This window comes from Hylobates moloch, unplaced genomic scaffold, assembly GCF_009828535.3.
Source record: "Hylobates moloch isolate HMO894 unplaced genomic scaffold, HMol_V3 SCAFFOLD_23, whole genome shotgun sequence".
NCBI classification, from domain to species: Eukaryota; Metazoa; Chordata; class Mammalia; order Primates; family Hylobatidae; genus Hylobates; species Hylobates moloch.
This window is the reverse complement of record NW_026652298.1, coordinates 37,262,951-37,278,071: the sequence shown is the minus strand read 5'-3', so window position 1 is coordinate 37,278,071 and position 15,121 is coordinate 37,262,951. Positions and strand designations below refer to the sequence as shown.

Below are 15,121 nucleotides of genomic sequence, written 5' to 3'. Positions count from 1 at the left end.
TGCCCGGGCACGGGGAATTCGCAAGCACCCTCAGAATTTGGAACCATCTCCTCTAACATCTGCGAGGAGAGGCTGGTGCCCATATATGGGTAATGAGGTGTCGGGAGGACAGGAGATCCTGGGTCCCAGATGCCCACTCCCCAGACCTGGCTGGGGCACAAACGCACAGCCCGCTTCAGCTGTCTTGGGTTTGGGCTAAGGATCTGCGTCAGTAGGTTTGGGGATTTGAAGGGTACAGGGTGTTCCCACCGCTCTGAGAACGCTCTTCCGTCCGCATAAAGGAAAACGCAGAAGGGGAGGGTGGGGAGGACCCGTCTACCCGGTTATACCAACGGATCCCTGAGACCTGTCCCTGCCTCTCCCTCCGCTGGTTCTACCTGGGAACACGTCTCCTGCGCATCCTCCTCCATCTGCCCCTCTGGCCTCACCTTGATCAAAGTCACCACTTCTCACCTGGCCCAATGCAACAGCCACCCACTGTCTTTTGTGAGAACATTTGGGAGCACAGGTAAGTTTTAGTTTGGATGATAAGATGATCTGGTTGCATCATACAAAGATCTAACAGTTGGGGAGATATGTTTCCCGGTCTCCTGCCCCCAGGAGAGACGTGGACCCTCCAAGGACACCATGAATGGCCAACCTTCCAACCAGCAGCGACCTGGGAGGGGGGCTCCCTGTGTGGGGGTGGCTTCAAGAGCCACCCTTGATGCCTTCAGCTGTACCTGTTCAAGTCACATGGCACCAACTGGCCCATTCTTTCTACCCTGCCTGCAGGGGAGGAAACTGAGGCAGCCTGGCCAGGGCAGGGAATGGGGCCTGTGTTGTGGCTCTGACCTAGGTGCGGGCTCGGGCAGGTTCCTTAGTCTCTCTGTGCCTCAGTTTCCTCATCTCTGAGACAGGGATAGGAACTGATCCCACTGCAGAGGGTTGAGATAATTCAAGGAGATAACCCTTGTAAATGAAAGCGCTTTGGGTGTGGCCACATCATGATTAGGATAACTGGGTTTCATCCTCTTCCTCCCTGTCACTGAAGCGTGGGGGCCCTGCCAGGGCAGGGCTCTTTGTCTGCTGTTCACTGCCATGTGCGCAGCACCCATCAAACTGATTGAATTATGCTGGCTATTTGGAATAACAGCATGTATTACTCCACCTGTCTCAGCCTTAATTTCCTTGAACATAAATGGGGTTATCGTGCCTGCTTGTCATGGAACAAGCAGAAAGACACTCAACAGCTGGAAAACATTCCCACAGGAGTTCAGGTATTAAGTTGCCTTGTATGCAAGGCCAACACTGTTCAATAGAAACCGAACCTGAGCCGCCGGGCGCGGTGGCTCACGCTTGTAATCCCAGCACTTTGGGAGGCCGAGGCGGGCGGATCACGAGGTCAGGAGATCGAGACCACGGTGAAACCCCGTCTCTACTAAAAAATACAAAGAAGAAGGCGGGCGTGGTGGTGCGCGCCTGTAGTCCCAGCTACTCGGAGAGGCTGAGGCAGGAGAATGGTGTGAACCTGGGAGGCGGAGCTTGCAGTGAGCCGAGATTGCGCCACTGCACTCCAGCCTGGGCGACAGAGCGAGACTCCGTCTTAAAAAAAAAAAAAAAAGAAACCGAACCTGAGCCACAGAGAATTTACATTTTTCCAGTAGCCACATGAAAAGAGTAAGAAGAAATGAGTGAATTTTTTTCTATTTTATTTAACCTAATATATCCAAAATATGATCAATTTGACAGGTGGTCAACAGAACATTATTAATGGATATTTTACATTCTCTTTCTCATACTAAGTCTTCAAACCCTGGCACACAGACAGACATGCACAGCCCATGTCATGGGGCCAGTAATTACTGAATAGGACTGCAAGATACTAGGTGATTCTGGGGCACCTGGACCTGCTTTGCTCTAAGCCCGCAGTGACCACAGCCTGTCAGTTACGCTGTAAGAAAGCTGATGGGCGCTCAGAGCATCTTCCAGTCTCACTCGGTGCCTGGTACCCAGGACAGCTAACAAATGCTCATTCTCTTTGAACCCTGCGGCGACTCCTGTCCACACTCACTGACTAGATGTCTGCCCCAGGACAGGGTCTCCTCTGTGGGTCCCTCCCTGGCTGCCTGACTCCAAAACAACCCGGGGCTTCCAACAGTGCCCAGTGGAGCCTGGTGCCTGGGTGTGGAGAACCCTGGCACGCAACCGCAGCAAGACACCCTTCCCCAGGTCCCCAGAGCCCCTGCAACCCTGTCCATAGGCCACGGGGCTGAGCGGGAGGCACTTGGCCTGCTCACAGCCATCCCCTTCTCCAGGCTGCGAGGGCAGCCACCCCGGGAACAGATCATACTTTAGCAACATCGGGGGGCCACATTCCTACCATCACCTCCTCCCCAGCTGTCCCGATCGCCCAGAACTGCTGCGTCCCCTGCTGGGTCACAGCCCAGCCTGCACTCTCCTCCCCTGTGTGGACACAGGTCCCTGCAGGCTCAGCACTCCCTGCCTGGCCAGGGCCGCTGGCCTTTGATCATGTCTGCAGTTCCTTCCTCTGGGGGTTAATTCTGTCTCAGTGGGTGTGTATGGGGGTTGAATTGGTGCTGGAATGTCTGGAACGCACAGGAGGGTACACCCCTCCCTGGAACCAGCCTCACCTCTCCCAGAGCCCAGAGTAGGGGCCGGGCCTCCTGCCACCATGGTCATCCTCTTCTGGCATCCTGCCTGCCTGGAGGGCCAGCTCGGGGGAGGTGCACCTCTGGTGCCGAGCAGCCCTGTGCTCCTACCTTCTTTAAACACTGCCTGGCTCCTGAAACATCTGTCCTGGCTCTGACACAAAGGCAACCACCGTGGACACTCAGGAAATAACTGATGAATAGTGACAACACTGAGGGCACCTACTGGGTACCCAGCGACCACTCAGTCCTTTTGTGCATCACCCATTGAAATCTCATAGCCCTAGGAAGTAGCCACCCTTAGTGTTACTGGGGCTCTTAATCCTACCTACTAGGCTATTAAATTTTGGACAAAAAGAACTTACTCACCTTTTTCGGGGGCCCTTCTATAACCCTTAATTCCACACCTTGCGTAGGGTTGGGCTCAATAAATAGGTATTGAATTGAGCAGATGTTTTAATGCAATTAGGTAACTCCTAAGTCTTTGTGTTCCAAATGAAGATAATTGAGACTCACAGAACTTAAGAAACTGGTCCAAGTTTACACAGCTAGGAAGTTGTGGTGCCAAGATTCAAACCCATGAAGACAAGCTTCAAAGCCACCTTCTCAGTACAAAGGGGACATCAATATCAATCCACACACACCCCTTAAAGACAAAGGGACAAGAGACATCGGAGAGACAGGATGATGGGACCAGCCATTCACCATCCAGGGAAGGCAGAGTGATTTACAGTTTGTTGTCATTTTCATCAGTACAATTAATCCCAGTGGTTGGTTGGGTAAGGACTAGCAATGGCAAACTGCGACTGAGTCATTCTCCTAAGATGTCCCCACAAGGGACTCCCAGCCTGTCCCTCCAAACAGACCTTTCAGGCGGAAGCAACCGGCACTGAGTGAACACCTTCCTGGCCCACACCCTACCCTAGCACCAGAAGTAGGTTTCATCTCTGATCCTTATAACAACTGGTTGAGGGACGTGCTATCATAGCTCCATTGCAGATGAGGAAACTGAGCCTCAGGAAGGAGCGGCCACTTGCTCAGGGTCAACAGGTTAGTAAAGGTCTATGCTTATAACTGCTGCAGCCCCAGCTGGGCACTTTCTAGATATTCAGTAATTGCCAAAAAAATTTTCCACCCCGCCCCACCAACTCCTTGTCATCTCTCTGCCCCTTATAGGCCCTGGCAACAGGCCCTTCACCATTAACAAGCCCCCAGAGATATGAGTTGTCGACATGCTATAAAATACCTGCTCAATTTCACACCTATTTATGGAGCCCCAAGCTTACGTAAGGCCTGGAATTAAGGACAACAGAAGGCCCTCTCCCAAAAGATGAGTAAATCCCAACTGTTCAAAAGCTTGTAAGCTAGTAGGTAGGTTAAGGACAAACACCCCAATGGGTATAATTACAGAGATTTGGCCGGGCGCGGTGGCTCCTGCCTGTAATCCTAGCACTTTAGGAGGCTGAGGTGGGTAGATCATGAGCTCAGGAGATCGAGACCATCCTGGCTAACACCGTGAAACCCCGTTTCTACAATAAATACAAAAACAAGAACAGCCGGGCGTGGTGGCAGGCGTCTGTAGTCCCAGCTACTTAGGAGGCTGAGGCAGGAGAATGGCGTGAACCCGGGAGGCAGAACTTGCAGTGAGCTGACATTGTGCCACTGCACTCCAGCCTGGGCAACAGAGCAAGAATCTGTCTCAAAAAACAAATAAACAAAAAAAACCAAAAAAACAAAAACAAAGATTTTAGATCACTTACATCAGGATGTTTTCATCCACTGTGTTCCATTTAGGCCTTAAATCTAACTTTAATGATGAAAATATACTCAATCCAGTAAAAAACCAGGAAAAGAGCAAAATGCAAACAAATGGAAAGCATGATAAATAGGGCACTATGGTGGAGTAGGTTCAAACACATTAGTCATTACGATAAATGTAAATGAGTTAATTTTGCCTATTAAAAGATAGAAGACACTCAGGTGAGAATACAAAACAGGCACCTTCCCCAAGCTATATGCCATTTTATAAGACACACACACTTGAAACTAAATGATACAGGAAGGTTGAGAATAAAGAAATGGAAAGTGACATACCAGGCAACTGATACTGAAGAGAGAAAGCACTGTCCATATATCTCAAAGACAAGAGGGAGTGAGGCAATCCATGTAACTATGTTGTTCCCAATAGCTACACGTCAAAAGAATGATGTCTGGACCCATGTCCATGGAGATTTTGACTTAATTGGTCTTGGAAAGGGCTCTGACATGCTGTTCAAAGCTCGTTAGGTGATTCTAATGGGCAGCCAGGGATGAGAACAAGGAACTGAACCACAGCAAGGTTGAAAAGAAGCAAGATGTGGAAGAATCCTAGATCTCTATAGGAAGGAAGTCCTGTGAGAAAGCAGTACACAGGAGGTGCCCAATAAATACCAGATTGATTGGTCAATTGACTGATTCTCTCACTACTAGAAACTCCTGTGCTAGTTACACAGTAAATGTCCTCACACCCAGCTATTAATCCTGTGGAAATATATCCTAAGATGAGAGGGTTGCTGGTGTAGTAATTCTGGGTCTGTTTTTAAGGCCTAATCTGTTTCTGCCCAAGGAAGGCCGCCCTGCCTCCAGGCCTCTGATGGGGCCTAGGGTTCTGTGTCAGGTGAGTGCTTTTGGGCTCCTGTTACAAACATACAGAAGTTCAAGCTGCTTCAGGTAACACCAAGGCAGGTCTTGAAGACAGGGCAACACAGCGAGACCCTATTTCTACAAAAAATAAATAAATAAATAAATACGTAAATAAAATTAGCTGGACATGGTGGTGCATGCCTCTAGTCCTAGCTGCTCAGGAGGCTGAGGTGGGAGGAGTCATAGCTCACTGCAGCTTTGAATTCCTGGACTCGGGGGATAAATAGGGCTCAAGCCAACTTTGGTGCCCCGACGCATTAGGATGTCACTCTGAGTTCAGGACCACTGGACAAAGAGCACCAGCCTCCTTTTTTATTTTTTGAGACAGACTCTTGCTCTGTTATTCAGGCTGAAGTGCATTACTGCACTTCACTCACTGCAGCCTTCAACTCTTGGGCTCAAACACAAAATATATTTTGTATTTTTAGTAGAGACGGGGTTTCACCATGTTGGCCAGGCTGGTCTCAAACACCTGACCTCAGGTGATCAACCTGCCTCGACCTCCCAGAGTGTTGGGATTACAGGCGTGGGCCACTGTGCCCCGCCATCTCAGCAGTTCTTACCCAGACACTTTGAGAGGGCTGGCAGGGTGTCCTGGCCGCCCCGCCCATCCTTTCCTAGGCAGAGGGTTTTTGTCATGCCTTATAAGATAAAACACACCGGAGCTGCTGGCTGAGCCTGCAAGGCAGCAGGGCTGTGGGAGAAATAGAACTTGCAGAATTTTTTGCTTTCCCCACTGCCTGGGGTAGGATTTCAGGTTGACACCTTTTACGGTTTCAACTTCTCTGCCTTCGCCATGGGGATGGTTTTTTTCCCATCGAAGGCTGAGAAAGGATTCCAAGTTTGTACCACAAAGAAGAGACAGGGCTTCAACCCTGCTTCAACTCCAGATAAGAAACTCGATTCGGCCGGGCCCAATGGCTCATACCTGTACTCCCAGCACTTTAGGAGGCTGAGGCGGGTGGATCACCTGAAGTCAGGTGTTTGAGACCAGCCTGGCCAACATGGTGAAACTCCGTCTCTACTAAAAATACAAAATACAGCCGGGTGTGGTGGTGGGCGCCTGTAATCCCAGCTACTTGGGAGGCTGAGGCAGGAGAATCACTTGAACCCAGGAGGCGGAGGTTGCGGTGAGCCGAGATTGCATCACTTCACTCCAGCCTGGGCAACAAAAGTGAAACTCTACCTAAAAAAAAAAAAAGAAAAAAAAAAAGATCTGCGGAGAGTCCTGGAGCAGGTCACTGAAACTCTCAGAGCCTCGCTTGGAAAGAGAGTTGCGGGTAGAATTTACCTCACACAATGTAATAATCATAATTTAGGGTGACTGTTTGAAGCTAGCACCCAACCTCAAGGCGCTTCTGTGTTCATACCTTTGCCAGTTCTGGTCCCCTCCCCTCCCACTTCCTCGCAGAGACTCTCCATTTTTGTGTCCCCTTCCAGAACCTGCCTGCTTGCCTTCCAGGCCAGGGCCCCCTTTGCTTCCTGAGGCCGCTCTCCTTCTTCTCCCAGACCCTTTATTTTGCTATGGACCGGACTCTGAGACCCAGGACTCAGGGCTTGCCTGCAGGCTCTTCCCACGCTGTGCCCCCCACCAGCTGTGCCCCAAGCCAGCTTGCCTTCTCTACTCCATCCTTCACCTAAACTGGAAAACTCATGATCTACTCAGACATGCAGAAAAGCACTGAAAAGAATCAGCCACGCATGTCCCCACCACCAGGGTTTGGTTGATGTTTTCACAGTACCATCTTTGCCGCAGATTTTTCTAAAAAGGAAGTAAAATGCTATTGTTCATTATCCTTTCAGCCCCCTCCTTAGGAGTAGCAGAATTTTAGACTTACTGGTTCTTCCTGAGCCTGTTTTATTTTATTTATTTAGAGACAGGGTCTTGCTCTGTTGCCCAGGCTGGAGTGCAATAGCACAATCACAGCTCACTGCAGCCTTGAATTCCTGGACTCAGGGATCCTCCCCACTCAGCCTCCTGAGTAGCTAAGACTAGAGGCATGCACCACCATGCCCAGCTAATTTTTTTTTTTTGGTAGAAATAGGGTCTCACTATGTTGCCCAGGCTGGTCTTGAACTCCTGGCCTCAAGTCATCCTCCCACCTTGGCCTCTCAAAGCGTTGGGACAAGTGTGAGCCACTGCACCTGGTTCCCTAAGCCTTCCAATACATAGACACATCTGCATTCAGGAGGAGTAAGTGGAATTGCTCTGTGTATGTTTCTAAAATTGTATATATTCAAGCATCATCTTTGCATCCTTCATCATCTTGCTTTGCTTGCTCACTGTCATGCCTTTTCAGGTCGTGGATACACATGTCCCTGTCTCTGTCAACTGCACTCTCTTTGTCCTCCCATCTCCAACTGATCCCCGGGTTCGGCTTAGAGGACCCCTCCTGCAGAAGCCTGTGTGGCTGGGTCAGGGCCCTCTTTTATCTCACTATCACCCCGCATTGCTGCCAGCTGCGTATTCAGCCAACTCTCTGCTCACTGTCCTGCATGCAGGAGGTGACTGGATGGGGACAGGGCAGGGGGCAGCCTGCTCAAGCCTTGCATTCCTTTCCACTAGCTGGAACCCCTGCCCCATTCATCCCCACCTCCGGGCTCTGCTGGTCCTGGGGTGTGAAGCACAGGGCAGTGTATGCTCTCTTGAGATGCTGAGGGAAGGGGAGAATCTTAGCAGTCCCCCATGGCTTACACTCATTCATTCATTCATTCATTCATTCAGCACATGTGTAGCACCAGTCTCTGGGGGAAGGCAGCCACACAGCCACATCTGGCTACCTCAGAGTCACATAGCTGCTGAGATAAGAGCTACCAAGGAGAAGGCGAGTCCATAGAATAGGTGGATCTGCCCCAGCAGAGAGGTGGGGGAGGGCTTCCCTGAGGAACAGAAGGTAAACCTGGAAGCGGAAGAGAGGCAGTGAAAAGGGTGGGAGGGGCATTCTGGGCAACAGGAATGGCACAGGGAAAGGCCTTGTGGCTGGGCACAGCATGGAAACAAGACGGTTACAGGCATATGTTGATGTGCAGGGTGCCAGTTCCCAGGGCCTAAGAGCAAAGGGAGGTCTGGGGCAGGGGTTAAGCAGCTGGAGGTATGGTCAGATTTATATGTTGTAAGGAGCTCCCTGGCTGCCATGGGGAGAAGGGACTGGAGCGCTGAAGTGGAAGAAGGAACAGTGAAGAGGGACTGGAGGCCTGCTGGGCTGCTGGCTCTGCAGGCAGGGAGAAGTAGGGATCCATTTAAAGGGAAAAGGGCTCGGGTGCAGTGGCTCACGGCTGTAATCCCAGTGCTTTGGGAGTCTAAGGCAACAGGCTCACTTGAGCCCAGGAGTTCAGGACCAGAGTGGGCAATATAGTGAGACCCTATCTCTACAAAAAATTAAAAATTAGCAGGGCACGCTGGTGTGCACACCTGTAGTCCCAGCTACTTGGGAGGCTGAGGCACGAGGATTGCTTGAGCCCAGTAGTTCAAGGCTACAGTGAGCTATGATCACACCACTGCACTCCAATCTGGGTGATACAGTGACAGCCTGTCTCTAAAGAATAAAGAAAGAACACTTAAAAAAAAATAGGTTGGGGTAGGGAAGGGCAGGGCTGGGACCTGAAGAGAGCTCTGTCCCACCCGGAGGCAGAAACGGGCACCAGGTGGCCTCCCGGGCTCCAGAGGCTGCAGCACAGCAACCCATCAGAAGCCGGGAGAACAAAGACCAGAGGCCATTTCCCCATTCGCTCCCAAGACAGGCCGGGGCAGGCAAGCTGGGAGGATGGAAGGTGGTGCCAGTAACATCGGCACTGCCCTGCCGGGAGCAGAGAGCAGCTGCATGCTGGGAAGCTAGGGTTCTCTTCCCTGGATGAGGAGCCTTGGAAGCTCTCTAAAGCAGCTTCTCTCCCAGGTCCCCTACTCCCAGGGCCTCCCCCAACCACACCCTCAGGGTGTTGCCTAAAGGGTGTGGAGGGAGCTGTGTCTCTCCCCGAAAATACCCTTTCCCCAAATGATGCCCCCTGACAATGCCTGAAATGCTACCATTAGCAGCTATTCCTCCAGGTAAGCTCAGCTCCGTCCTGTTGAATTTATCCAGTCTCATTCCTTCTTCCAAGCGAACTGGGCAAGGGATGGAGGGGCAAAGCTAGAGGGAAGAGAGGTAGAGGCGGTTGCTGGGGGTGGAGGCAGTGAGCACAAACACCAGTGACTCTACCATCTGGCCTGGAGCAGTCCCCAGGCACAGTTGCTGCCAGCTCCAGGTGGTGGGGAGGCCTCATTTGCTTCCCCAGACTCCCCTGGACTCCCAGCATCTGCCATTTGTGAGCTGTGAGCTCAAGGTGAACGTGAGGCCTCTGTGAAACAGGACACTTCCACCTGCCTGGCAGGCCCGCCGTCAGAGTGAGATGTAACATCCATGGCCTTGCTGGGCTCACAGTATGTGCCTGAGAAATGGCGGGGCGGCTCCCTCTAAGCTGTCACCCACATGGGCCCTCTCCCAAATCGATCAGGTGTTCCTGCCATCACTGATCGATGGGTGCATGTGCGTGTCTGCTTGAGTCAGCTCCCTGGTCAGCTCTGGGCTTGGCTCAGTCATGAATCTTTTTTTTTTGAGACGGAGTCTCGCTCTGTCTCCCAGGCTGGAGTGCAGTGGTGTGATCTCGGCTCACTGCAATTTCTGTCTCCCAGTTTCAAGTGATTCTCCTGCCTCAGCCTCCCCAGTAGCTGGGATTACAGGTTTCTGCCACCACACCCAGCTAATTTTTAATACTTATTTTTGTAGAGATGGGATTTTACCATGTTGGCCAGGCTGGTCTTGAACTCCTGACCTCAAGTGATCTATCCACCTTAGCCTCTCAGAGTGCTGGGATTACAGGCGTGAGCTACCGCACCCGGCCCGTCGTGACTCTTAATAGCAGTGTGTGCTTCCTAGTATCGGCTGCTATGATTTGCCGGGTACTCGCTCTGAACCAGGTCATGGGCTGCACCCATCATGTGCATCCTCCCATTTGATCTATCCAGCAGCGTCATCAGCTGGGGGTTGCTGTTATCACCCTACCTCATAGATGAAGAAACTGAGGCTCGGAGACGTTAAGTGACTTGCCCAAGATCAAACAGCTTAAGAGACACAGAGCTGGGGCCTGAACTCATGCCCAGCTAGCATCAAATGCTGTGTTCTTGCTTTTTTTTTTTTTTTTTTCTTTTTGACACAGAGTCTCACTCTTTTACCCAGGCTGGAGTGCAGTAGCACAATCTCGGCTCACTGCAACCTCTGCCTCCCAGGTTCAAGTGATTCTCCTGCTTCAGCCTCCTGAGTAGCTGGGATTAAAGGCACCGACCACCATGCCCAGCGAATAAAACACTGTGTTCTTAACCACTAAGAGGCTCAGGGTACCCCAGGTGCCTCCCAGTAGAGCATGCTTCCCTTTTGCCAGCTCTCCCCTCAAAGCCCGGGGTCCTGCCTCCCATGCAGGAGCACTCCATCAGGGCTGGGCCAGTGTTGCAAGACCCGTCTAGGCAAGGCCAGGCTGCTGGGTGTTTACTGGGACCCAGGTCTGGGTGGAGGGGCAAGATTAATCCCATTCAACAAATTCAGAAGCGCTGAGGCTCAGGGAGGCTATGTTTCTTTTCAAATAGAGGCAGAATTCAGCCTGACCGCAGAGCTGGGTCTTGAGCACTCCATCCCACCGCGTGACAGGTCAGATGCCTCCTCTGCGAAGTCCTCCCTCACCTCCCAGCATCTGTGCTCTGACTGTGACAGCTCTCACTTCAGGCCTGTCACAAAGCATGTGAGTGGCCAGGCTGGAGACCTCATCTGTCCGGCTCTATGCTCCATTGCTCCTGCCTGGCCCCATCAGTCCCATGCTCATGTAACCATACATGTACTGAAGCTTAACTCCATTTTATCTCTCTGATGTGACTGCCAGCGACTCAAGTGCGGGGAGGTTGTCAACGTCTCCTCCACGCCCACCTGCTAAACCCCAGCAACAGTGCCTATGGAATTGTGCAGTGCATAGCCTGCCCACCATGATATCAAGTTTAACCCTGGGTACACCACAGCTAGCTTGCCCGCATTTGCTTAATAACTGTAATCGTCATAGCTGCCATTACCTGAGGCCTCTTATTCTCAACCTTTCCCCTGTATTATTTCATTTAATCCTCAGCCAACATCGCCAGGCAGGCACCGTGCTTATTCCCATCCCATAGGTGAGAAAACAGGCTCAGAGAAGCCAAGCAGCTCCTCCGAGGTTGCACAGCCAGGAGGGTGGCAGCGGGTCTCCTCCAGGGCCTATCTACTAGGCTGGACTCTGTCCTCGGTGACCTGCACCATCTGGCCTGACTCTGTCATTAGCTCAGGTGTGAACATCCGCTCCCACACCTGTCATTAGGAACCCAGGCAACGGGAGCAACGGGGTTCACACCCTGTCCCGGCCCTCCCCAGCTTCAGCTGCTAAAAGGCAGACAAACTGGAAGGGGTGGCTTTCTCGGTGGGGTGTTCCGTTCACTAATCCACACTTTGTAGTCCAAAGGCCTGACTACCTTGGGTGTGAAAGTCACAACTTGGGGCTCCTGGGTCCCCTGGGCTCGGAAAGGGGTGCTACCCTCATCCGGGCACCTCCTGTGTGCTACAGCACTGCTCCTGCCAGCAGCCCTATGCATGAGACACTCAGTATCACCACCGTGCTGTGCAGAAAGGGAAAACAAGGCTTCAAGAGGCTCCAGGCTGGAGATGCCAGGATCAACAGTGAGGCATTCTGCTGTCAGTGCTGGAGCTCCTACCTGCCCCACCAGGCTGAATCTCACCAGCAATTTTGTCCTCCCCCAGACAATGGAGCGGGCCCTTGGAAAACTCGGAGTGAAGGAATAACTTAGGGATCCACTCCCTGTGACCAGCGACCACAGCCTAGAGCCACAAGTCTGTCCCCTCCACCCCCAACCAAGACACTTGCTATGGGGCTAGCTGGGCATCAGGCAATGCCCGAGAGATGCGTTTGAGAGAACGGGGTACAGGGCTATCCCCACCCCACAATCCAGTCTGTGAACTAGTCCCCACTAAGGGTAGGGGGCAGAGGGATGCACTGGGCTTGGAGACCACCCGGGGAGACATCTGACATCTGCTCCGGGCTGTGGCTGTGCTCATTCTGTGCTGGAGTGGCAAGGTTCAAAGGAATGGTCTTTCACCCCATGCTGGGGAGAGAATCAGGAGGGCTTCCTGGAGAAAGAGACCTCTAAATGGAGATCTGGGACGAATGGCTGTCAGCCTAGGACAGACGGTGGCTGCCTTGGGCCAGGGATACAGAGAGTGGCAGGACCCCAAATCTTTGCCACCCCAGACCCTCCCAGTCTCTGCAGCTATAAAGGATGGGATGCCTTTCATCCTCACGCTTCCGGGAAAGCCCGCACCCCTCCCAGCTTGTCTGGGTTCATTAGAACCTTTTGTCAGGTCCAAGCTGGGGCCTTCAGGGATGGAGAGCTGCAGGAAGGAGGGAGGCTGGGAGGAGGCAGAGGGCGGGGCGAGGCCTGGCCCCACTCCTGGTATGTGGGTGTCTGCATGTGTGAAGGACTGGATGGGCCTAGTCTCTGGGGTGGAGAGGACAGAACGGTTCTCCATGGCTGGCACGGAGAATCCAATTGTGCAATGCCCCAGGGAACAGTGCAGGGACTGGACGGGCCCCTGGCTGGGTCTGAGTGCCAGCTGGACGCAGCCATGGAGGAGGGGTGTGCAGGCCCTGCCCAGTCTCTGGGGTTATGAAAGATAGGGGATGGGTGGGGAAATCTCTGAAGGGGGGTAATGCCTCTGAGCTTGAAAGAGCCCAAAGGGAGACACGGGTGGGTGGGATCACACGGCAGGGGGGTTTCTGAAAGGGCTGGAGGGCCAGGGAATGGAGTGTCGCACTCCAGCGTGCTAGGGCCCCGCCGCCTGCACCTGTCCCACTGGTCGGTCTAGGGCGGACTGCAGGGGTTGGGTGGGAGCCCTGCGCCCAGAGGCCTCTCCTTGCCTAGGGAAGGAGTGAGGAGCTGCTTGAGGGCACAGTGGGGGCTCCCAGTGAGAGCTGCTTGGGGGCAGAACTCCCAGCCAGGAGAGCCATGCAATTTGCGGGCCCCTCACCTGCCTGAAGTCTCTTGTCCGAGAAGTTGGCAAAATGGTCTTTGCTAGCCCAGAGCCCCCACTCTATTTTCCGAAGTGGGGGTATGAGGCAGGGCTGGATTCCCACCCCCTCCGTCAATCTCGGCATCTCCACCAGGCTCCCCCAAACCGGTTATTAAGTGAACACATTAGGCTTATCAAAACGGACGTGGGCTGCTTCTCACTGCAAACACATCAAGACATGCCATTCCCCTCCCAGGCCGCCCTGGGAACCCGCGGCTCAGAGACGCCGCCAGTTTCGGGGCTGGGGTGGGGGCAGGGAGCCACACCCCTGAGAAACCGAGCTTCGAAGAGGAGGCCCCGACGCCGCCCAAGCTCCGCTCAGAACCCAGAGGGTGGGGAGGTAAGGGGGTGCCTCCCCCTGTGCCCCTAGACCCGACCCCGCACCCCCCAGGGCCTCCGGGCGCGACTCTGGAGCGCAGGGTGGCAGGTGCCGGGAAATGCAGCGCGAGTGGCCCGCCCCCTGCGGACACCCATCCCTCGCCTCCCCGACGCCAGGAACACTTGCGCGGTCTCAGAGGCACTGGAGAGCGCCCCTCGACGCCAGCTCAATTTCCCTGCCTCAGGGCGCCCCCTGGACGGAGCTTCCTGGGTCGCCCGCAGCGACCTCGTCTTGAGTGCCCGGTCCTCCAAAAACTCCGCCCCCGCATCCAGGTGGCTATTCCCGGTCCTGGGCGACCCTCTGCGCAAGAGCGACCCTGGGACACGGGGGTGCCCTGTACCCCCAGCTCAGCTGCCCATGCCCTAGGCCCTCAAGGCAATGCTCCCTGGGCTCCCGGAGTCCCCGATGTCCCTAATTATGCTCCCTCTCGGGGACCCCAGCCAGTCCCCTCCCACCTGGCGGCGCTTCCCAGCTTCAGGGTGGCCTCGGTCCCGCGTTCCCGCGAGTCCCGCACTCCGGGTTCAGTTCCCTTTTCCTGGACCCCCGTGCCCCCCATTTCTACACTGCCCGGGAGGTCTTCCCGGTCCTGTGCGCCCACAGGCGCAAGAGCGTCCCGGAGGGGAGCTGTGGGCGCCTCCTCACCTCCGGGTCTGCACAGTGGGGCTGTATTTGCCTTTGTTTCTCTTCCTGAAGAGCGAGTTCATGGTGGCGTTCGGGGTGCGGGTGGCGGCGGCTGGCGGGCCCGGCGCGCACCGAGGGGCGGGCGGGAGCGCAGGTGAGCGAGCGGCGGCGCGGGGAGCCCCGACTGCGGCGCGGCAGTGGCGCCGGGTCCCTACTTGCGGGGGGCGGGGCGTCCGCCGGCCACTGGCTCTGCGGGCCGCTCCCCGAGAAGGTGGTGCTTACCTTCCCGAGGAGGGGCCACCGCGCGGGCGGGGCTTGGGCGCTGGGGTGGGGACACCGGGTCTTGGCCGGACACCGCCCGCCCCCAGCCGGGGGACTCCGGAGGCCGGGCAGGCACTGGGGCGCAAAGGCCGCCGGGGCGAGCGCTCGCAGCCCCACCCTCCTCGGGCCCGGCGCGCCTCTGGCCGAGGCCTTCACCTGGTTCTGCGCTGCGGCGGAACTCGGCGCTCCTGGTGCTTTGGCGGACACCCAGCTGGGCCCCGCAAGACAGGTGCGGCAGAGGCCTGCACGGGTTCGTGTGCCCTACTAGCTAGCGAATTGCACTCAGATGGTGGCAATTGAGGGAAGGGGGCTGGACTGCGGAGGGCGCCGGCCTG

At 54.6% G+C, this 15,121-nt stretch overlaps 1 protein-coding gene across 2 annotated transcripts in view; it reads right to left on the bottom strand.

The window, feature by feature from the left end:
- Positions 1-14,823, bottom strand: part of PPL (periplakin) — a 54,964-nt gene extending 40,141 nt beyond the window's left edge. For both annotated transcript variants that reach the window (XM_032144597.2, XM_058433876.1), the window contains exon 1: positions 14,487-14,823. In XM_032144597.2, coding sequence (XP_032000488.1) covers positions 14,487-14,548 — 62 coding nt within the window. In that variant the 5' untranslated portion in view covers positions 14,549-14,823. The remainder of the gene's footprint in view (positions 1-14,486) is intronic.
- Positions 14,824-15,121: the final 298 nt, after the last annotated feature.